Source organism: Alternaria dauci, chromosome 3 (assembly GCF_042100115.1).
Source record: "Alternaria dauci strain A2016 chromosome 3, whole genome shotgun sequence".
In the NCBI taxonomy this organism is placed as follows: Eukaryota; Fungi; Ascomycota; class Dothideomycetes; order Pleosporales; family Pleosporaceae; genus Alternaria; species Alternaria dauci.
In genome coordinates, this window is record NC_091274.1 from 184,037 (window position 1) to 204,596 (window position 20,560).

Sequence of the window (20,560 nt, forward strand, 5' to 3'; positions counted from 1 at the left end):
ATTGTGTCTGGGGAGGGGTATGTTGTTTATGATGGTGGCATGACGTGCGAGTTGCGGGGGGAGATTCCATGGGAAAGTTATGGTTATCAATATCGGACGAGTTGGTGATCCAAAAGGAGGAGGAGGAGTGTGGCCTGGTATCGGCGGTTGCGTGTGGTTGTTTGGGACAAAGGACGGTGGCGGATTTGCGTGTGGTCCTCGTCCTCCAACCGGGGTAGCTTTTGGTGGGGGTGGGATATTCATAGCGATAGATGGCGGTGTCGGTGGTCTTGCAGGTCGAGGTGGTTTCGGTGCAAGGGCTCGCAGCTCTCGTCTTGGCTGGCGAGACGGTCCTTCCGAGATGGGTTCAATGGGGCTTTTGAGAGCATCGTCGTTGGACGTCGGGAACCGGACTGATGCACAAAGTTGGCCGACTGCTCGAGCACAATACTGTAGCGTCGCTTTTCGGTCTTCTGGGAGGCATATTGTATCGCGATGATCATTGGGCTGATCTTTGGGGAACGGTTGATTGTATGGCTTTGGTGTGCTGCCTGCATCAGGTGTATCGGTCGGAGCGGACGGAAGGGACGGCGGGGATGGCGGCGGCAGCGGTGATATCTTTCTGGCATGGTGATTCTCATCAACAGGCGGTAGGCGTGGTTTAAGCCCTTGGCTCAGAGCGTGGAGTTTCCGCAATCGCCTCACTGCACGCTCGTGGAGCTCTCTCTCAGTGTTCGGAGGTGCTGGTTGAGAATATTGGTTGATATCACTGGGGCCCCCTACAGGCTGTAGAGCACTATTGCTGGATCCTGGAGGTTGAAATGACTCTCTGTGCGCAATTTTGTGTTCTCTCTCCATGTCATGAAGGTATGGTGCATGAAATGTTCATACAGGTAATATTTCTTTCACCGCAACCACGGTACCATGTCGAGAACCACGGTACAGCAGTGACCTAGACGAAGCCCTGAGTAGATCTAGCGAATTAACACTGGGAGATGTCACGCAATGCAAGACAACGGATCCAAGAAGAACCCGGTGTACTGGAACGGATCACGTATACTTAGTCTGATAATCCCCCAAAACCGACATCCCAGCCCCCCATAATTCCAGCATCTCAATCCGTACCATCACCCAGTCTCATCGTACTCAAATTATCACTCCTAACCTTCTGAATGTGATCAATCGCCTCAATCAGATGCGGTACAAACTTTGCCGGATTCTCCGTCGCGGGGAAATGGCCCAGATCCGGCATGCTCTTGTGCATAGCCCCCGGTATCTTGTCTGCCGTCTTCTGGCCCATCTCTGGGGTATTGGACCAATCGTACTCGCCAGTCAACATGTATACGGGACAGTTTTGCGTGTCGATCGAGGCGACGCGTGATCGGCCGTCCCAGCCGCCGAAGTAGAAGTCGAGATCGCCGTGGAAGATCTGGGGATGGGTTAGTGGGGATTAGAAAGATGGGGATGGGGCTGGGCTTACACCATAGGCTTGGGCGCTGTAGGTGTGCCATATGAGCTGCTTGTTCGCATGGGGTGTGGTTGGCGACATCATCTATCGAAGTCAGCAGCGGTTCTGTTGCTCATGGCTCATTCGCACATACCCCATAGACCCATTCTGGGTTGAACAGCGACTGGTTGACCACGGGCGAGCGGTCGTGCCATTGCCGCTCCATGTTGAGGTATTCGGAGCTGTCCTCGTTAGTCTGGCTCCCTTGACCTCACACATCCACCTACCCTTGCAGAGGAATGACTCCCGCAGCGCCAACTTCCCTGTGTCGGATCGCAACTGCCAAACAGACCTGCCCAGCCATGCTCGCGCCACAGATGATGGGTCTTCGCAGGCCAAGAGCCTTGACAAAAGCTGTAATCATCCCCACGTAGCTATCTTCTGTGTTTGTATGCGCGCCCGGTGCGTAGTTCTTCGACGGGAAGCTTCGGCCATGGCCAGGCAGGTCGAACGCGTACATGATGCACTTCTTGCGCATTTTCACATCGTTCATAACACCATGGTACTGCCGGCTGTCGCTACCAGCGGTATGCAAGAAGACAATGGGTTGCTTTCCCTCGCCAGAGTACTCGTAGAAGATCTTGCATCTACCCCATACTGGCGCCTCGAGGTATGTGTACTTTCCGGTGAGAAAGTCTCGCTCGGGTTCGGCTTGCTCGTCTTCCTTGATCGGTCCACAGTGCGCGTCGTGAGTGAGCTCGAGGACGCGCCTCCATACATGGGTCCATTGCGCAAAGGCGGTCTGGTCGCCCAGAACTTCAATGCCTTTTTGCTTGATGTTCATGCCGAACATGCCCCAGTAGCTCTGGTACGGCATAGCCGGGACTGTCTTGAAGTGCTGTTCCCATTGCTCGGGGAGTGCGACAAGCGTGAAGAGGGCATCTTTGGACGCGCCAGTGCTGGCCTTTGCGCTGCCATTGGCCACTGTGACAAGCAGGGTGTTGTCGGAACCACTCGACTTGATGCCAAAGGTAACATCCTTTTCAATGGCATTTGTTGTCGTGAAGGCTTTTAGCTGTTCGTCAGATTGGAGGAGCTTGGAGAGCTTGTCCAAGCTTCCTTTGAGAGCCGCGGTAAGGTCGGACCAGTCAGACATGGCGGTTGGGGGTGTGGGATAGCTCTTTGCAACGCGACAAAGACAGGGAAATGATTAAATGCAGGATTAGGTTCAAGAGAGGCAGAAGAGGGCAAGAAACAGAGCTCAAACGCCCCGATGGCGCGCTCTTCACATATAGCAAGGCACAAACCCCGGCATCGCTCAGAGCTAGCCCTGCAGCCATGGTGCCAGGAGGGGTAAACGTAGTGCGGGGTTCTGTACACGTGGGCGCATGTCTCGACTTCTGCTCGTCATGTCTCCGGTGAGTTTTGTGTTGACCCAGACCAGATTCGGGAGGACTAGTTGAGGAATCAAGCCATGGGAAGCATGGGGAAGAGGCGGGGAGTGTTGATCAAGCAAGCCGAACGCGCAAAGACGCGTTAAGGGCTGTTAGCGCCGGCGCCAAGCGAATGGCAGCACCGCCCGAGACAGGCCATCGTTCCCCACCACGCCCCCAACGCGCATCCCTTCAAGCGTCACGCACGAGAACCGCGGACCATTGACTTTATCCCATATGCCCCTGATGATAGCTGTCACAATGCCACATCGATAAGCCAAAGATTACTCTCCAAGTTCCTCCGGTCCGGATGAGCTGTATCGCGTTACGGCACTCAAACGCCAGCCGAAGATTCGCCATCTCGACGATGTTTCTAGTATGCGTATCCTTCCATGTCCCACGAGATGGTTGTACTACTAGTCTGTTGTTGCATGACACCTGAGGACTAGGTGCGAGTGATCTCGTGCGATGCTGAGCCATCGTACAGAGATCAAAGACTATAGACGACTAGCATCGTGCTTCATTGCCGTTTCCTATACAGTCCAGCTATCCTCAACCTCAACCTCGCAGGTCGCACGTGTCATCTGTACCCAAGATGAAGCTTCGTCCAGAAGTCGGCTTACCATACAAGCTCTTGCATTGGGATTCCAGCCAACCACTATCTGCCCCGTAGACTTGCAGATTCCTGCAGCATTCCTGCAGCATGATCAAATCCTCATGGTAGAACAACAGGCTGGTTACCCCGCTACTTATGTCTGCAGTCACCACATCCATTCTTGAAGTTTTCTCACGAATTATTGAGCGGATCACTGAGACGACTCCAAGAGTGGACCTGGTTTTTGAACAAAAGTTCCAGACAAGAGGACGAAACCGGTAAAATGGGGGTCCGAGCGAGCCTTCCTACGCCCACTGTCGAAGATGCATCGTGCACTACTGAAGATGCGCCGTGCAGTATAGAAGATGCCTTATGCACTAACGAAGATGCGTTGTATACAGTCGAAGACATACCTGGCAAGGGCAAAGGCCTCATCGCAAACAAGGATATACCCAAGGGCACGCGAATCATCTCTGAGAAACCAGCCGTCACTGTAGGAGGTAGAATGGCAAGCATGGAGCATCTCGAAGCGGCAATCTACCAACAAGTCAGATCTCTGAGCAAACAACAGGTACACGACTTCCTTTCCATGGACAACGTCTATCCTTACACCAGTCCTAGAGAGAGATGGCGCGGCATCTTTCACACCAACGCTTTACCTATTGGATCAAACTTGGATACCGGCGGTGTCTTCTTCCAAGCATGTCGTATCAATCATGCTTGTCAAAGCAACGCAACAAACTTTTGGAACGACGACCTAGGCGAGCTCACGATTCAAGCTATACGAGATATCAGCAAAGGCGAGGAGATTACCATCTTTTACCTACGCAGCAACACAGATCGCCAAACGCGGCAGCAAGAGCTCCAGAAAAACTTCAAATTCAAGTGTCTCTGCCAACTCTGCTCCTTGCCCCGCGACCAAAGCAGAAAGAGCGACTTGAAACTGAATCGTATTCACGAGATCGATTGTATCATCGAGGAAGCCGGTGTTCCTGGTCTCGTTCTAAACCCGCGCCATATGCTTAGCTTGATCGACGAACAGGTCCGGATGTGGAATGAACCGGTCCCTGATTACATTGGCCTCGCGCGGGCATATCCCGACGCTTTCGAGATTGCTATTGCAAATGGTGACTTGGCGAGGGCTTGGGTGTTCGCGGAAAGAGTGGTGCCGCTGTACGTGACTACTATGGGGGCAGACAGTCCGGATGTGGTGCGATACAAGGCGCTGATGCGAGACCCTACTACTCATAAGTACTATGGCATGTCAATGATGTGGAGAACAACGCTGGGTGAGATTCCACGCGGACTGGGAGTAAAGGAGTTTGAGGATTGGCTTTGGAGGAGATGACCAGTCTCATAACGTTAGGTTAGCTGTACGATCGCTGCGAGAATGGTTTCGGCATGGCTATTTCCATATCCAGTATACCGGCTACGAACATAGTAGCAGTTCGAGTTTATGCGATACCTGACACCCTTGGAACGGAGGAGTTCATTTAACTCATCCGAAGCGGCATCAAATCCCTAGAAATCCGGATAACCGCACCAAGTATGCCTGGGCCTTGTACTGTTTCTGTTACACAGCCCGGTGGCTCCCGGGAGTTACCTTATGAGTACCGCAAACTCATTTGTACGACAACTAGAGCCTTGCCCCACATTGGCCAAAGGTCAAACCTTTGGGCGCTGTCTCTTTATTCAGATACCACACTTATCGCTCAGATTTGATCACTCACACGGCGACCGGATATTGGAACACAAGAGCATACGGGACATTTCGAGACGTCATACGGCCACATGTCGCCAGTAACTAGAGACTTCATGACATCGTAGAATCCTTTGCTGCCGTCTGTAGACTTGCCCTAGCCTTCCATTAAAGGGCTACTTGCCGTTCATTGTTCACCCGATGGACAGTCATATGGTTGTTTGCCCAAGTTGTCATCACTTTCCGCGGGAACACCTACGGGTATCGGATCCTTCCATCGGGATGAGAGAGCCGCGCAATCTCGCAAACAATCCACTAGATGTCTGAACAAGCGCGTTTACAGCTCAACCGACATTAAGTCGGATACCCAACGACACATACAAGTACACCAGCACACGCCACATCACATTTCCTCACCACAAGATCTCATCACGTTTCACACTTCTTTTCACAGTCGAAAAAATGTAGACACGAGGACTCGCTATGCGCTTCCCAACCACGATCATCGCTGTTGTAGCGTCTCTCCCTCTCCTCGCCACCGCCCAGCTAGGCTCCGGCGACACCATCTGTGGGTTCCTCTACGGCACCGACTACACGGACGCATGCTGCCACACCGTTATCAGTCGCGGTGTGAACGCGCCCTGTACCGACATTGAATATGTCAGCAATCTCACTGAGTGCTCGACTGATCGCTTTCCTACTGGATGGGCTGTCTGTGTTGAGAAGGTATGTTTGTTTTGCCTAGAGTTCCGTTGGCTTGTCCTTTTTTTCTTGACGCTGCAGCTGACATGAATGCTAGGAGTACACGGATTCTGGCCCTCTCTTTGGTCATGGGCCAAGTGGGATTGTCAAGCCTGAGATGACTTTGGACGAGTTGGTTCAGGTTTACTGGGATTATTTCAGCTCCAACGCCATGGGTGAAAGGTTGGCGAAGGCGGTTGCTCAGAAGCAGGCTTAAGCATTGCCTACAGCATGCCAGATCTGGTAGCGATATCCGGGTGTGGTACTTTGTGTCCTTTTCGCTCGTTTGGGGTGCATGTGGACTGCACTAGTTGCTGGAGTGCATGTGCAACGTTACGTTGCAACAATCTAGAATTGGTAGGGAAAAGCGAAATGCTGGTCAACCGAAGCATACACATATACCACTTCTCACCTCTTCTACCCACTTCTTGTTGTCTCTTCTCTCAAGACATACAACAAAACTTCAGCTGTAGCTCCCATTTCCTCACCCTATCGATTCCCACCAAGCAGCAATGGCCTTGCCAACCTTTTATACGCTCTTATCTATGCTCGCCCTTTTACTTCCCCTCATCATCACGACAACCGCGCAAGACACATTCTGCCAAAGCTATTTCGGCCCAAGCTACGGGGACTACTGTTGCACTGAACTATACTCTCACAGCCCACCTTGTGACACGCCCGTTCCCGTCGCAAACGCCACGGACTGCACTCAAGAGATTTATCCCAGGGGCTGGTTCTGCTGCATTGACGCGGTACGTACAATCTTGAGGAGCGTAGGAAGCACGCCGATATGGAGAGATGAGAGCTGACTGAAGTATCATAGGTATCTAACGGCCCCAATGACCCTGTTTGGGCTTGTGGACAGAGTTGGGAGACGGAAGAAGATGGGACAACGAGTGTCTTGATGGGGAGTGGGGCGAGTATGCACTCGAGCGTATGGAAGGGGTAAGAGGAAGTGTGTACTGGTGCCATAGATGCGGAAGACAGTATCGCGTTGGGCATTTGGAATGAAGCCTTGTCGATCTTACCCGTCGCGAATTCGGCCGTGACCAGCCCTTTGATCGGCTTGTCCGTGAGGACGTTGACTGATCAAATTGACCTTGTTTTGAGATAATTTTCATGCGTACTGCGCATCGCAAAATTCTTGTTGTTCCCATCCCGGTGACTCCCCATGCCGAAACGGAAGGCCAGGTAGAGTGCCGCTGGGTTTTGCGGCATTCACCACATAGGCGTCGGTCCTTCGGTCTTTCTATCGAGCAGGTTTTACTGGCCAGTATCTCCTCATACATGTTGCCTCATGATGTCGAGAAGAGATTGAGAGTGGGGACGCTTTCTGGACACACTGCCTAAGGTCGATCTTGGTCAGCGGGGCGGCAGTGAAGCGGCAAATATCGGCGAAGCAAGGTCGCGTGTAGCTTTGCGCCGAACGCGAAATCCGGAGCCAGCTATCATCGTCATTGTCCACAACACGACAACATCGGAAAGCCGAATTAATGCGAGCTCAAACTCAGGCATCATGATTGGCCCTGATGACGGCATCGGCCAGGATGCCGGCTATCTTTCCTCCCCTGATGCACGTAACCGCATATGCTGGAGCTCTACCCCACCTGAAGCCTGGACGACATAAGACTCCTTGACCCCGCTGAATTCTTCAACAACGCTCAATCGTCACACCAAACTCTTCTCAAACTCCATCAAATCCTCGTATATACCTTGACAATGCCCTGCGAAAACTGCAAGACCGGTTTCAAGTGGAACGCCGAGTCCGTCGGCAAGGTGGACAAGCTCGACCAGATCGACTGCTATGTCACTGGCGATAGCAAGGATGCCGCCATCCTCATCATCACGGATATCTTCGGCTGGACATTCCCCAACATCCGCGTCCTAGCCGACCACTACGCAAAGGAAGCCAATGCGACCGTCTACGTCCCCGATGTGTAAGTCCGGCACACCTACACATCCAACGCGACTAACACCCATTGCGCAGATTCGGCGGCGAAGTTGTAGACCAAGACGTGCTCTCCAACCCCGAGAAGCAAAAGACCTTCGACCTCATGGCCTTTATCGGCCGCAACAACAAGGACATCCGCTATCCCGAGATCAAGCAACACGCGCAAACCCTCAAGTCGCAATACAAAAAGGTCGCTGCCATTGGCTTCTGCTACGGCGGCTGGGCCGTCTTCAAGCTCGGCGCGGACCCTTCGCTCATCGACGCAATCTCGACCGCCCACCCCTCGATGCTCGAGCAGTCGGAACTCGAGAACGTCAAGGTCCCCGTACAGGTCCTTGCTCCTGAGAACGACTTTGCGTTCACGGACGAGCTGAAGAAGGCGACGCTGGAGACGCTGCCAAAGACGGGTGTGCCGTGGGAGTACATTCACTTCCCTGGTCTCGTGCACGGCTTTGCTGCGCGTGGTGACCCCAATGACCCGAAGCAGAAGGATGGTTTTGAGCGGGCTAAGAGGAGTGCTGTGAACTTCTTCAATGAGTTCTTGCACTAGGATGATGGTGTGGTAAGAATGTGGTAATTGGAGCGAATGTGAATGAATATAAACGTAATCCTAGTATCTCCGATATCTGCCCTACAGGCGGATCTTTGCTGCTGACACGTCTAGTGTTGTAATGTTGTGTTGCTTTTGGAAACACTGTCTCGGGTCCCCCCATACGCTATTCGAATCCCAAAAAAGAGGTCCTTTTCTTTTTTTCTGATCAAGTCAGTCGTTCCTGCTTCACGTCATTCACGCCGCTAGCGCAATAGGGTGCGCACGACTCTCTCACAGCGCCTTTCACCATAGGACCTGCACCCATTCTGCTCCTTGAAGTGACTTGCTATCAACATACATCTTACTCTCCTAACGTCGCAGCAGCCAAACGAGCCAAACCGCCCACTTCAATTATCTACTGCCATGGCGCAGCAGATTCCGCCGCCCGAGGCACCCTTCAACCGCTTACCGGTTGAATTGCAGTTCCAGATATTCGAAGAACTTTACTCAGACACAAAAACAGGTCGACGAGACTACATCAATGCACTCAAGGTCTGTCGCTTTTGAAATATGGTGGGAATGCCGCTGCTCTGGACTTACATTCCGCTCAACAACCACAACGTCTTACCCTTCATCCGTTCACTCGAAGCGGCTCGAACGACAACAGGGGCCATCGTGCGCAATCTCTCTGTGCGACTAAGCCCACCGACCTTCGATGACGACGACGGTAGCCTGCATTTCATCACCACGGCAGAACAACTCCCCAAACTCATCGCTAGCTGACTGCCGGAATTGACATCGTTTTCATTCACGATCCCCCAAGCCCCACTTGATCCGTTTCGTCAAGGGCAGGCTTTTTACCGTTTCAAATATAAGCGCGAGATGTACGGGCTCGGTGTTCCGATAGAATTATGTGCCTCACTGATCGATTCTCTGCCCCTGTCGTGCTCAACTCTTGAGTTTTCTACATGTCATTTCGATCACGATGGCACCAGCGCCGAGGAATGTGCTCAGCAACCTGACACCAATTGCTTGTGCGAAGCTTTGAGAAGACGAGTACCTCACCTCGAGCACCTGTATCTTGGCACGAAAGAAAGCGCACCTTTCATCTTTGACGTACTCCTCACAGGTCCGCCTCTACCAAAACTACAAACATTATTTCTAGACACCAGCAAACTGAAGGTTCGTGATCGAATGCGCACGCGATATGCACACTTGGGTCGCGCGTATGCAGCCAAAAAATACACCCACGAAGATGATTAAATCAAATACGCAATCTCCGGATTGCAATGGCAGGATGTCATCGCTCATGAGCTACATGCATCCTGGAAAGCCGGCCGCTTCCCATCAATCACACATCTCCTCGTCGAGGCCTTCCAGAATTACCGACTCAAATCAAAATTTTGGCAAACCCGGTTTTACACAGTCGATATCATCCTCGGGGAGATGGAAATCACTCCCGTCATGCCTGTGAGCCAGTTCGTGCCCGAGAGCGAGCGGGAGGGTGACGAGCCAAGACATAGTTTGGATGTATGGATCTACCGCAGGAACAACGACAACGGCGACGTGGTATTCTTGGACTGCAATGAACTAAGAACACACCTTTGCACCGATCGGCTCTGGAAGACAAGTACGACTGGTATCCGGGTCGTGAAGAAGACGAACCAGATGAGCAAGCACAGCCTCGAGTGGGTGGAACCTATGCAGTATGGCATGGAGTGGTACGAGTACGTGGGCAGGGTCGGAGCTGAGCACTGCTATACAATGTCTCGCTTGCTCGAAGCAGATGGATGGTTTTTAAGCCACGAATGTCTCCGCACATGGATTTAAAATGGCGTTTTGTCATGGCGCACTGTAAAGGAGCCTCGGATGCCAAGGTAAGAGAAGCCAATATCATTGGCATATGACAGCACGCTAACATCAAGACAGAATCACGCGCAAACATCCCTTACTCGAGATGCGCCGCGCCCTTTGAACTAAATCCTCCTCTTATGTTCGCTTAGTACCCCTATAAGCTCTAGCACGTAATTATGTTTCCCCCAGCTAGCACTCTTTGTACTCTGCAAGGAAAGATAACTAGGAAATAAGCCCTTGTTGAAGGCGTTTTCTTCCCTGTAGAGGTATTCTCTGCGCCTCCCTGTTCACTTAAAACCACGCTACGCAGCTCGACCAGGGAACGGACTGTACGGGTACTGTGATGGATATGTAGACTGCAAGGCACTGCACTCTCAACATCCATGTATTGTGAATGCCACCCAGAGGCAAATATGTTGTTAAATATATACATGAACATCTTCCCAGCCTTTCTCAAGTACCATGATGGCCACCGGGTATCTCCATCCGACCCTAAGCGCCCTTGACCAAACGAGCAAGCCTAGACCTAGTCTCCCAGCCCCAAGCGCCCACGCTGCGCTTAGCCATCGCAGCAACACTCTCAGCATAGTCGCTGGTACCGTGGCTCGGATCAGCATCAGCAGCCTCGCAAGTAGACCCCGCCTTGTAGTCTCCAAGAGGACCATTGACAGGAGAAAAGTGCTGCTTATCGTTCGTCGTACCGACCATGTTCTCCGCGGCCTCAGGAACCCAGCCGTTGATAAAGTCACCGTGCGAGCACCACGCCGGGCCACATGCCAGCTTGAACGGCGCGGTTCCAGACCAGCCGTCAGGCAGCGCTTTGCGCAGATCGTAACGGATCGAGAAGCGGAGTTGGGGCATGGACTTCATGCCAGTAGGGCACCAGTTTGGTGTTCCGTTCTCGCGGCTCTTGTACGCGGTCTCGAGGGTCTGCTCGTTGACGCACGACGGGAAGTAGAGGAGTTGCTGGACGTGTGTGGCGCACGTCTTGGAGGGGAAACCGTTGGCGTCTAGAGCGACTTCTTCGCTTTCGCAGGCCCATTCCGACTTTGCGTTGGCGTCCATGTCGGCTTGCGTCATGGCCGTGGCTTTGCCGGCTACCATCATCAGGTCTTGCGGGATGGCGACTTCGGCCGGGGCTTCGCCCAGGTTGTAGTATGCGCTGAAGCGGAAGACGGGGACAGGCTCGTAGTTCTTGCCATCCTTGGTGTAGAGGAATGTGGGGACCCAGTAGGTGGATAGATCGTTGGGGTTCTCGGCAGTGGTGCAGCCCTTTTGGAGCTCGGCACTGGTCTTTGTGCCGGCGACGACGGCGTCAGAGCCGTAGAAAGAGTGGAGATGCGACTTGTCGAACTCGCCAGGGAAGACGATGGGGTCGATGTTCTTGTTCATGAAAGGAGGAGGGATCTGGATGACGGTGTACGCATTTGCGAACTGAGCGACAAGAGCCGCGGCGAAAAGAGTGTAAAGAGACATCCTGTGTCTTGGTAACGAATGTAATGAACGATAGACGAAGCTGAAAAAAAGGATAGTAGGTTAAGTTGGTAAGAGAATGAAGCGCAATGAAGAAAATGCAAGAGGTGGCGATCGCTGTACTTATGCCTGAGGCTTGGAGGGCGGGTGGCTTCATGCTTACCGTGCCATATCCCAGGGCACCCTTCCCTCAGCGCTATCGAGCCTCCACCAAAGTTTCACACCTCCTGGTGTTTTCGCCCAAGCGAGACATGTTTGCCGTTAGGCCTAGAACTATAGCGGAGCTTAGGGGGGCGTAGCATGAACGACACCTGATGTTGCCGAGGCACTAGTGATGATCCGGCGCCGCCTATTGGTCGAGCAGAAATGCCAAAACACTAGTGCCCGCTGTTCCGTGTTAACAGTTTCGAAACTGCGAAACAATCTACCTTCGTTCTCGCTCTTCATCTCTTCTAAACGGATGTCGGCTTTGCCAGTACGGATGCGTGATGTGGCGCACTGAGTCGGCGCAGTACGGTGTGACGGGAGAGGCGGAATCTACTGCCAACTCGGGTCGACAGCGGACTAGTGCTATTGCGGCGATGTGTGCGACTGTTCACGATATCGAAGAACACGAAGAGCGAGTAATGAAGAATGGATGCGATGTTGATGAGTTGGGTGCTGGTTCGCAACAAAATTAGGGATGTGGCGCGAGCAAGCGTTCTATGCGGCTCTGAGCCGTCCGAAGATGTCTAGGCTGACACCCCGCACCCGGCCTCACAATCAGGCATCAACCTGCACTTACACTACAACCACTTCCACTGCCATCTATCGACGCCTAGCAGCTGCGAGCCCTCAACCTCTCCCATCGTCCATGTTGACTGGTCACATACGTTGTGCACGACCGATAATGCCACGGCTTGTCATCACACTGTCCATACACGCATACGCCAACCAATATCGTCACACCGCCTATAACATTAGCATTCGGAGCTTGGTGCCTATAAAAGCGAAGCGAGATGCTGTGTCAAGTTTGTTCGCGCATATTCTCAAGCCGCGTTGAAAGAGGTGATCATCACACCAGCCTCGAGCCTTTGAACAAAGCAGCAACAGACGGTTGCTATATCTGTGCTCGTCTCTCGAAGTATGCAAGGAAATGTATCTTTGATTTGAAATTCCTCTTTGGATCCGACACGAAATTCTCCTATTTATGGAACAGCCCCACATTCTACTATGAGCTTGGGCTTCTTCGTTTCGAGATATTGTCAAGTATTCATTTCGAGGTATGGGGAGTCGACAGATCAGAGTGGGAATTCCCTCGAAAGTTCCTTCTCGTGCCGCAGACAATGCTCCCGGTAAGAACAAGTGTGTTCGGTAGAAGGTCCACCATATCGATAAATGATTGTCTTCCGGTTGCGCAGGAGTGGATGAGCTCCTGTCTAGACAACCATGAGCAATGCCAGAAACACACTCAACCACACACATACCCTACAAGGCTTCTTGAGCTCGGGACCAAAAACCTCCGCTTGATTCTTCCAGAAGATGATAGACCTTCCGGCCCATACGCTGCTTTGAGCTACTGTTGGGGGCCAAATCCTAGCTTTATTCGCCTAACAGCCGATAACCTACAGGAATTTCGAGCCGGTTTGCCTTACGCCAGTCTTCCCATCGCTTTCCAAGAGGCGATACATATCACAAAGAAGCTAGGCATCCAGTATTTCTGGATTGACGCCCTTTGTATCATACAGTCTGGGTTGGGTAGTAACGATGACTGGCAATCGGAGAGTGCGCGGATGCAAGATGTGTATTCAAATTGCATACTCAACCTTTCCCTAGCGCAAGCGGCTCATCCGGATCAAAGCTGCCTTGGAGGATATAATCTCGATTGCACACTGCCATTCGAGGTCGATGTCATCAACAGAGTGCATGGTCGTGGCTCTAGAGGAACTCACAGATACACTGTAGTTTCCGTAGACTACTTCAAAGAAGCACTCTACGGACAGCCCATTGGTGGCCGCGCCTGGGTCATGCAAGAGCGTTTGCTGGCTACCCGTGTCCTGAGCATCGGTCACGGTGAGCTCTTCTGGGACTGTCAGCAAGTTCCGCATGCAAGCGAATCTCTCCCATGCGGCTTTGCGAACTACTCTGCCGCTGAAAGGAATGTTCTCAACAAAGACATGGATCTCCCGATACCATTCATTCCGCGAACGTTAAACAGTAAGGATTTGGAGGATTCTTGGTTCAAAATCGTCAAGGAGTATACTGCGCGTGAGCTCACACGCCCCCAGACCGATAAACTGGTGGCGCTTTCAGCTATTTCGACACGTATGGGCTATGCAATGAATGACACATACCTTTGCGGTCATTTCCGCAAAATGCTGCCAGCAAGCCTAAACTGGTGCGTACACAGGGGACAAACGCCTGCAATACGAGACAAGCTCCGTGAACCAAAGAGGCTGCCCCCTTCCTCAGGTCAAATGATAAGTGGGGATTGGATTATCACTCCAAGCTGGAGTTGGGCATCAATGAATGGCCCACTGAACATGTTGAGAACTCAAGCAAGAGATGAAACATTTGTAGCAGCCATGGAAGATTACAGTTTCTCTCCACTCATCCAAACGGGGCCTGAAACACGACTCGAAAAGAAGCTCCTGCTGACCATTCGGACCTGGTGCCAAATTATCGACTGGAGCAAAGTCGAACCACGCCGCAACAGAGGGCTAGAAATCGTACCAGGAGAACCATTCGGTTTGTCTTTTGTAATGGACGACATGAGTGACCTGCCAGAAGATAGAAGCCAATGTCTTCTTGCAGCACTAGGTCTCAAGGGTTATATGGTTCAAGGTTTGCTGCTGAGAGAGACTAATTTCGATGGCAACAAGGTGTATGAAAGACTGGGGCATTTTACGTGGCTCTTGAGCCCCACGAATGAGTTCACCCAGGGAAGTTGGAAGACAGTCTTTACCTATGGAGAGCGTTTGATAACCCTTTGCTGATATTGCCCCAGCAGCTGTGGTCATTATGGTATATGTCGTCTTTGGCTGGAAATCTTCAATTGGGGACACTAGTCTATCTTTGACTGTCCAGAGGTCCGTGATCGGAGAAAGACGAACCAGCAATGGTGAACGGACATCCCAGTAGGATGACCGGAGGGCGAGCCTACCTCTACAAAGCATTTGGACAAGCCCTCAGCACACGATTTCGGAATGAACGGCGTATGAATCTCAATGAAACTGTTCTTCAACTTTCTAATCGTACACACCCCAGATGCAAATATTACATTCTTCCAACAACCTCTACTTGTCCGCCGCATCCAAAGGCTTGTTCTGGCCATAATTCAGCGTCTTCTCCCTCTTCTTCGCATCCGACTCCTTGGGGTCATGCTTCATGTTATCCTGGCTATCCGTTGTCTCCTCTGTCGCGCCCATTCGGTCGTGCTCTGGATGGCTGACCGGGTTCTGTATCGACGCGTGGTCGCCATCGTTCTTGTCTGTTCGGCCGACCGAGGCGCTCTTATTAATGTCCTGGCTCTCGGCGCTGCTTGCTTGGGGGTTGGAGACGTTGGATGATTGGCCTGGCGCTGCGCTGCTAGCGTATGTGCGGGAGAGAACGGGTGCGAGGACTGGGTAGAGATGTGTTAGTTATGTTTTTGTTGTTTCGGGCGATGATGGTTACCTTCGCTTCGCGGCTGGAACGAGCGGGCTGCGGTTGGCGCTGAGCGCGAAAAGCTTTGGAGGAATCGTGATGCCATTTTGATTCTGGATGTATTATCGAGATTTCTTAGAGATGTCACAGGATGATTGTGTTTGACTACGGAGAGTTTCAGCGAAACGGCGAAGCATATTTGTTAATGTCTGGTGTTGACGTGCCTCTGATGTTGCCGAAACGTCATTATGGAACCCCAGGGTCGATCAATGGAGATCCGGCATTGCAATCCCGCGCAATCTACTTTTCGCTATGATGGCGATTAAACGAGCGAGGACTAGTTTGATCTATGTTTTGCCAGTCGTCGCCAATGCTTGTGCACGTGGTTAAAACTCCGCGATCATGACGATGACGTATACCACATGCCCGAGGCCCGTCATACACTTCGACATGTATATGATGAAGACGGACAAAATATGCAACCTCTTTCTGTGCCGTCAACATGTGTCAGTTTCGCGCTGTGATAATGATAGAAATCATCATCCCGCTTTCGTGTTCTCCCACCATGCTGCAGCAGTTGTCCAACCACGGTCGTCGTCCCACCTAACTCCGCCGCTTCGACAGCATGTGGTATTGCCTAGTCACCATTTCTTCCCAGTTGCAATCCACCTCCAAAGCAAGAGTCTAGGCTAGGGCATACATCCACGTAAGCGGAACAACCATGAGGTCAGTATAGAGCATTGCGCAATCAAGATCGCTAAGCCAATCGGCCCTGTGCTAGGCTTGTATTCTTGCCTTTCAGTAAGAAGCTTATGCATAACGCGCGGAGATGTATATAGCCACACTGGACAAAGATATTTATTGGAAAAATACTGGGCAGTACGGATACCAGCTCCATCGAATATAATATACAAGAATAGTAACCCCGGCTTCTATCCCACCTCTACAAGTAATCCGCATCGACCCAGTTCTCCTTCTGGAAGTCCTTGCCCAAGATGTCCGAAGCCTGGATAGGCGCAACAGCCTGGGTCGAAAAGTTGGCTCTCGCCGCGGTATTAGCACCAGGACCGTAGTTCTGGTACTCGCGGTAATCGATGTCCTCAGTGCTCTGCGTGTTATCCCATCGTGCCCATCCTTCGGGCTTCACGACGTCGCTGAGGTAACTCTTCTGGAAAACGACCCTGGAGAAAGGTCTCCACGGGCGGCCCAGGACAGTCGTGTCGGTACCATTGGTGCCGGAGACGTTGGCCTCGTTGAAGACGTAGATGCTAGTGTTGTTCTCGGCTTCGCGACCGTTGGCAGTAATGTAGCCGGGACCGATGGCCTGGATATCGAGCTTGTGGAACCACGCGATAGCGCGCTGGCCGAAGATGAAGTCTACGGCACCATTGACAAAGGACTTGGCGTAGATCTGTCGGCCGGCGTTGGCGAGAATGGTGTCCTGGTAGCCGGTGAACTGGCAGCCGTAGAAACCTTGGTTGGTCTTTTGTGCGCTGATGGCAAGGGCTTGTCCGTTCGTGCGGAACTGGCCAGCAGTGTTGGCAATGTTCAGGTTGTAGATGCGGACATTGGGTGAGTGGAGGCGGAGAGTAGCTGTCGCGTCGTTGTTGAGGAGCTCGGGCATCTGGCGCGAGAAGTTGTTTGTGAGAGTGGCTTTGTTGTCCTTGTAGCCACGTGCGTTCTTGGTGTAGCCTTGGATGATAATGGGTCCCTGGTGAGCGGGGATGAAGACTTGTTCCTTGTAGATGCCGGGATGGATGAAGATCTTTTGCGAAGTGGTCAAGTTGTGCAGAGCGTCTACTGCGGCACTGATGTTGAGGTAGCTGCCGGCCGTCGCGCCGGTGGCATCGACTACTAGAGCGCCTCGCTCGGGCTTTGTCCTCGAGTATTTGTCGGCAAACGCGCCGGAGAAAACGCTTGCAACCGCAAGAATGTATTTAAGCTGGAAAACCATAATGAAAGATGTGTAAGGAGTGACTTGGATGCTGGTTATCTGGTAGTCGGGACGGCCACGTACTTATACCAAGTCCTGGACACCAAAGATGCACCCCTTTCCTGGATTACTGGAATCTATAATTGTTCCGCCGCACTTACACATTCCGGACCGACTATCATGTAAGCATGCAGAATACCACACATCTGCGGACATCGTGACTTTGCGGGGAAGTGTGGAGGCACACACGGATGGCGCTGCGCCATATGATTGGTGGCACAACTCGTTCCGTCCACCATTTTACCCCAGACTTCCTGAGCTACTGTACGTGAATCTGGGGTAGCGATACTTTTTCGATACACATTTTGGTGTTTTGCAAGGCGGATGAGCGGAGTGTTGGGGAAATTGCGGTTTGTTTGGAGGAGAGATACATCCATGGATAAGGCCGATTATAAATTGAGTGCCGCGCGCCAGCCCGGCAACGTCATCTTGGCTCTGGCAACCAAGAAATCGTAGCGTTCTTGTACCCCAAAATTAAGGCATCGGGAACCCTAGCGCCGTCGTCCGACGATTGCCGGACCCCGAGCGCGAGATGTGTTTCAGAACACGAGTGTCAGCGAACACATCTTACCGAAATGCTGCCGGGGCTTCCCAGACATCCGAGATATATCAAAGTGGCTTCCAAGGCTCCTTGGTGTTCACGACCGCCCACCGTTACGGACGAGATAGGTCTTGGCTCTTCTTCGAAATCCACATCTATTTCGAAACTTGTGGAGACGTATGCGCCTTGCAGCTTGTCCTGCTCGCGACTGCGCTTTGCTATTCAAGGTTGTTGTAACAGCTGTTCAAACAAGGCCATCAGGCAGAATATTGAACTTATACCATGAGACAAGGAACTAGTCTAGTGATAAGAGCTCGAAGCATTTACATATCAGCCGCCGCGCGAGCCCAAGACCGAAGACTGCCATCGCTGAGCACAATGCTGATACATTACGCACTCTTAGTGTGAACTAATGCCTTATCACAGCCACACTGAAAGGCTTTCGGAGCCGAGAATGTTTTGTCGTTTGATGTGACGATGTACCATTAACGCATTCATACACCGCTACCCATGTCGTCGCATTCACCGTCACTCCAGAACACCGTTTGCACGACATCGCAATCTCAAGGCAGCAAACGCGCACGAAGCGAGTACATCGCAAAACCAGAACTTCATCATCTCTTGCATCCGCCGCCCACTGCATTATTATCGCACAGCCGCTCTCGCATTTCGCGCACTACCTACCTGGCCCTGTCACTCTGCACATCACCGCCTTCAAACAACATGGCCCCCAACACCTCCAAACACCTCCTCCCCATAAACTCAATCCTCTTCCACAACAAACCCACCCCGCACCATCCACTCGCCCGTCCGTCAAACCCCACCCTCGCAAACCTACAAGACGCACAAGACACCACCGTCACCGCACTACCACAGCCACCTACCCCCACTACCGCGCCAGCCAACCCCAGTTTCTGGAAGAGGATATGGGCGAAGCTTAAAGACGTATTTTGTTCAGAGCACGAAACAGAGAAGCAAGGATGCGAGAAGCAGGAGGTGAAGGAATTGTGTATTGGTGCGCCGACGGGGTTCAAGCATGTCACGACAGGGGGGTCTCAGCCGATGATGGGGAGTGTTTCGGTGGTTGTTGAAGAGGGGGAGAGCGAGCGGGAGGATGTGAGGGAGAGTCAGGCTGGGGGAGGAGATCCGGTGTGGACTAGGAGGTGAGATGGATTTGGTATAGCAAGGGCGAAAAGGTAATAGCAGAGAGAGAGGGAGACAAATGTACGAAGAACGTTGTATCGATTTGGGTATTGAGAGATACAAAAGCTATTAAGCTAAGAACAACGGATAAGCGGATGAGATACCAGAACAACAAACCACACTCTTCAAACCAACCCCTCTATTTCCCCCCATCCTTCGTCTCCCCACTATCAACACTCACATTCCAATTATTCGGCGCCCTCCACCACCTCCCCAACAAACTTCCCTCGCTCTTCCCACTACTCCCCGTAATCATCCTACTCCCCACCTCCGGCCTCTCCACCTTAACATCCTGCGTCTTCACAATCTGCAACTTGACATCCTCGCCACTATGTCCAGTCCCCGCCTCGGGATCCAGCGTCGCACGCCCAGAGCTCCCCGTCCGATACGCCTTGCCACTGCGCTTCCCCGAGCTGCCTTCGTCAGAGATGATGCGTTCGAATTTCGATTGCAGTGAGGGGTAGTAGCGGATGAGGACTGCCTTGATGGACGGCGCACATGCGACGATGACAGCGAGATGGTTTTCGACGACAGCGCAGATCATGGATGCCGCGTAGCGGAACGGAAAGTCGCCCTGCGTAGCAAGCTGGTGCACAAAGTATACACGCGTAGCGGACGCAGCGAGCACGAGGCCGCCCATTGCGAAGAGGATGTTGACGGCGATGCGATGGTGACGCCGGAGCTTGAGGTTCCAGGTGAAAATGACGGGCATGATGTAGAGCACAAGGTCGCAGGCGAGCATGAAGATGCTGTTGAAGTAGGAGAAGCTGCTGAGGTTGATGCAGTAGCCCTCGATGGTGGGATCCCACCATTTGGCTACGGGGATGCATTGGAAGATGCTGGTCACGACGCAGACGAAGCCGAAGGAGAAGGCGATGACGTGCATGCTGTAGATACACCGCCGGGCCCAGGGCTCGAAGGTGAGTTCGGCGTAGAAGAAGAGGAGGGAGTGCTTGACGGCCCAGTTGACGGAGAAGTAGAAGAGGAGGGATGCCATGACCAGCTGGTAGGCGGAAGGTTAGTGGGTGGGTTGTGGTGAATGCTAAGAGGGTGGTGCACCTTGAGCAGTAGCTCCATGTTGTTTGGATCAATGTCTTTCTCATGCAGACCGGCCCCGATACGCGTGGCGTACATTTGGATGATGGATAGGACGATGGCACAAGAGGCCGCAAAGGTAGCAAGTGCTTAATGCTGGTCAGTACGATGACGCGGTAACTAGCAAGCAGCTTTGAACTAGACTCACCATCATGCCATCCAAAACTGCTCAGTATGCGTATCTTCCTTCCGATACGACAACTGATAGCAAGGGAGGTCAAGCCAATCAACGTCAAGTTGACGCTAACAGTGGTAGAACGAAGGTCAGACATGATCAAAAGACGGAATGCAGAACGAGAACGAAATGCAATGCACAGTGATGGAGAAGGATGCGTGCCTTGCATGCCCCTACATATACGATTCAGCACCTCCAAGACGCGGCTTGTAGTTTGTTTGTCCG

At 52.3% G+C, this 20,560-nt stretch overlaps 6 protein-coding genes across 6 annotated transcripts; 1 reads left to right on the plus strand and 5 right to left on the minus strand.

Moving 5' to 3' along the window:
- Nucleotides 1-870: 870 nt before the first annotated feature.
- ACET3X_003738 (uncharacterized protein) lies at nt 871-2,664 on the minus strand. Its single transcript, XM_069450293.1, has 4 exons — nt 1,714-2,664; nt 1,581-1,668; nt 1,460-1,531; nt 871-1,408 (listed from the first exon to the last, which is right to left on the minus strand). The coding sequence occupies exons 1-4, from the start codon at nt 2,580-2,582 to the stop codon at nt 1,094-1,096; spliced, it is 1,344 nt and encodes a 447-aa protein (XP_069307716.1). The 5' UTR covers nt 2,583-2,664; the 3' UTR covers nt 871-1,093.
- Nucleotides 2,665-7,613: 4,949 nt separating this feature from the next.
- Nucleotides 7,614-8,395, plus strand: ACET3X_003739 (uncharacterized protein; the record flags this gene model as incomplete). The annotated part of the gene is made up of 2 exons (XM_069450304.1): nt 7,614-7,831; nt 7,882-8,395. The coding sequence occupies 2 exons, from the start codon at nt 7,614-7,616 to the stop codon at nt 8,393-8,395; spliced, it is 732 nt and encodes a 243-aa protein (XP_069307717.1).
- A 2,204-nt stretch (nt 8,396-10,599) lies between these two features.
- ACET3X_003740 (uncharacterized protein) lies at nt 10,600-11,965 on the minus strand. Its single transcript, XM_069450315.1, has one exon. It carries the CDS (start codon nt 11,705-11,707, stop codon nt 10,724-10,726), a length of 984 nt encoding a protein of 327 aa, XP_069307718.1. The 5' UTR covers nt 11,708-11,965; the 3' UTR covers nt 10,600-10,723.
- A 3,014-nt stretch (nt 11,966-14,979) lies between these two features.
- ACET3X_003741 (uncharacterized protein) lies at nt 14,980-15,434 on the minus strand (the record flags this gene model as incomplete). Its single annotated transcript, XM_069450326.1, has 2 exons — nt 14,980-15,305; nt 15,359-15,434. 2 exons carry the CDS (start codon nt 15,432-15,434, stop codon nt 14,980-14,982), a joined length of 402 nt encoding a protein of 133 aa, XP_069307719.1.
- Nucleotides 15,435-16,271: 837 nt separating this feature from the next.
- Nucleotides 16,272-17,282, minus strand: ACET3X_003742 (uncharacterized protein; the record flags this gene model as incomplete). Its single annotated transcript, XM_069450337.1, has 1 exon — nt 16,272-17,282. The coding sequence occupies one exon, from the start codon at nt 17,280-17,282 to the stop codon at nt 16,272-16,274; it is 1,011 nt and encodes a 336-aa protein (XP_069307720.1).
- A 1,922-nt stretch (nt 17,283-19,204) lies between these two features.
- Nucleotides 19,205-20,432, minus strand: ACET3X_003743 (uncharacterized protein; the record flags this gene model as incomplete). Its single annotated transcript, XM_069450348.1, has 3 exons — nt 19,205-20,068; nt 20,125-20,249; nt 20,309-20,432. 3 exons carry the CDS (start codon nt 20,430-20,432, stop codon nt 19,205-19,207), a joined length of 1,113 nt encoding a protein of 370 aa, XP_069307721.1.
- Nucleotides 20,433-20,560: the final 128 nt, after the last annotated feature.

Bases quoted from the DNA above. Each gene is read 5' to 3' on its own strand.
- ACET3X_003740 (XM_069450315.1), bottom strand. From the start codon at position 11,707: ATGTCTCTTTACACTCTTTTCGCCGCGGCTCTTGTCGCTCAGTTCGCA.
- ACET3X_003738 (XM_069450293.1), bottom strand. From the start codon at position 2,582: ATGTCTGACTGGTCCGACCTTACCGCGGCTCTCAAAGGAAGCTTGGAC. The intron at 1,532-1,580 runs GTATGTGCGAAT...TGACTTCGATAG, and splicing joins ACCCAGAATGGGTCTATGGG to ATGATGTCGCCAACCACACC. The intron at 1,409-1,459 runs GTAAGCCCAGCC...ACCCATCCCCAG, and splicing joins ACAGCGCCCAAGCCTATGGT to ATCTTCCACGGCGATCTCGA.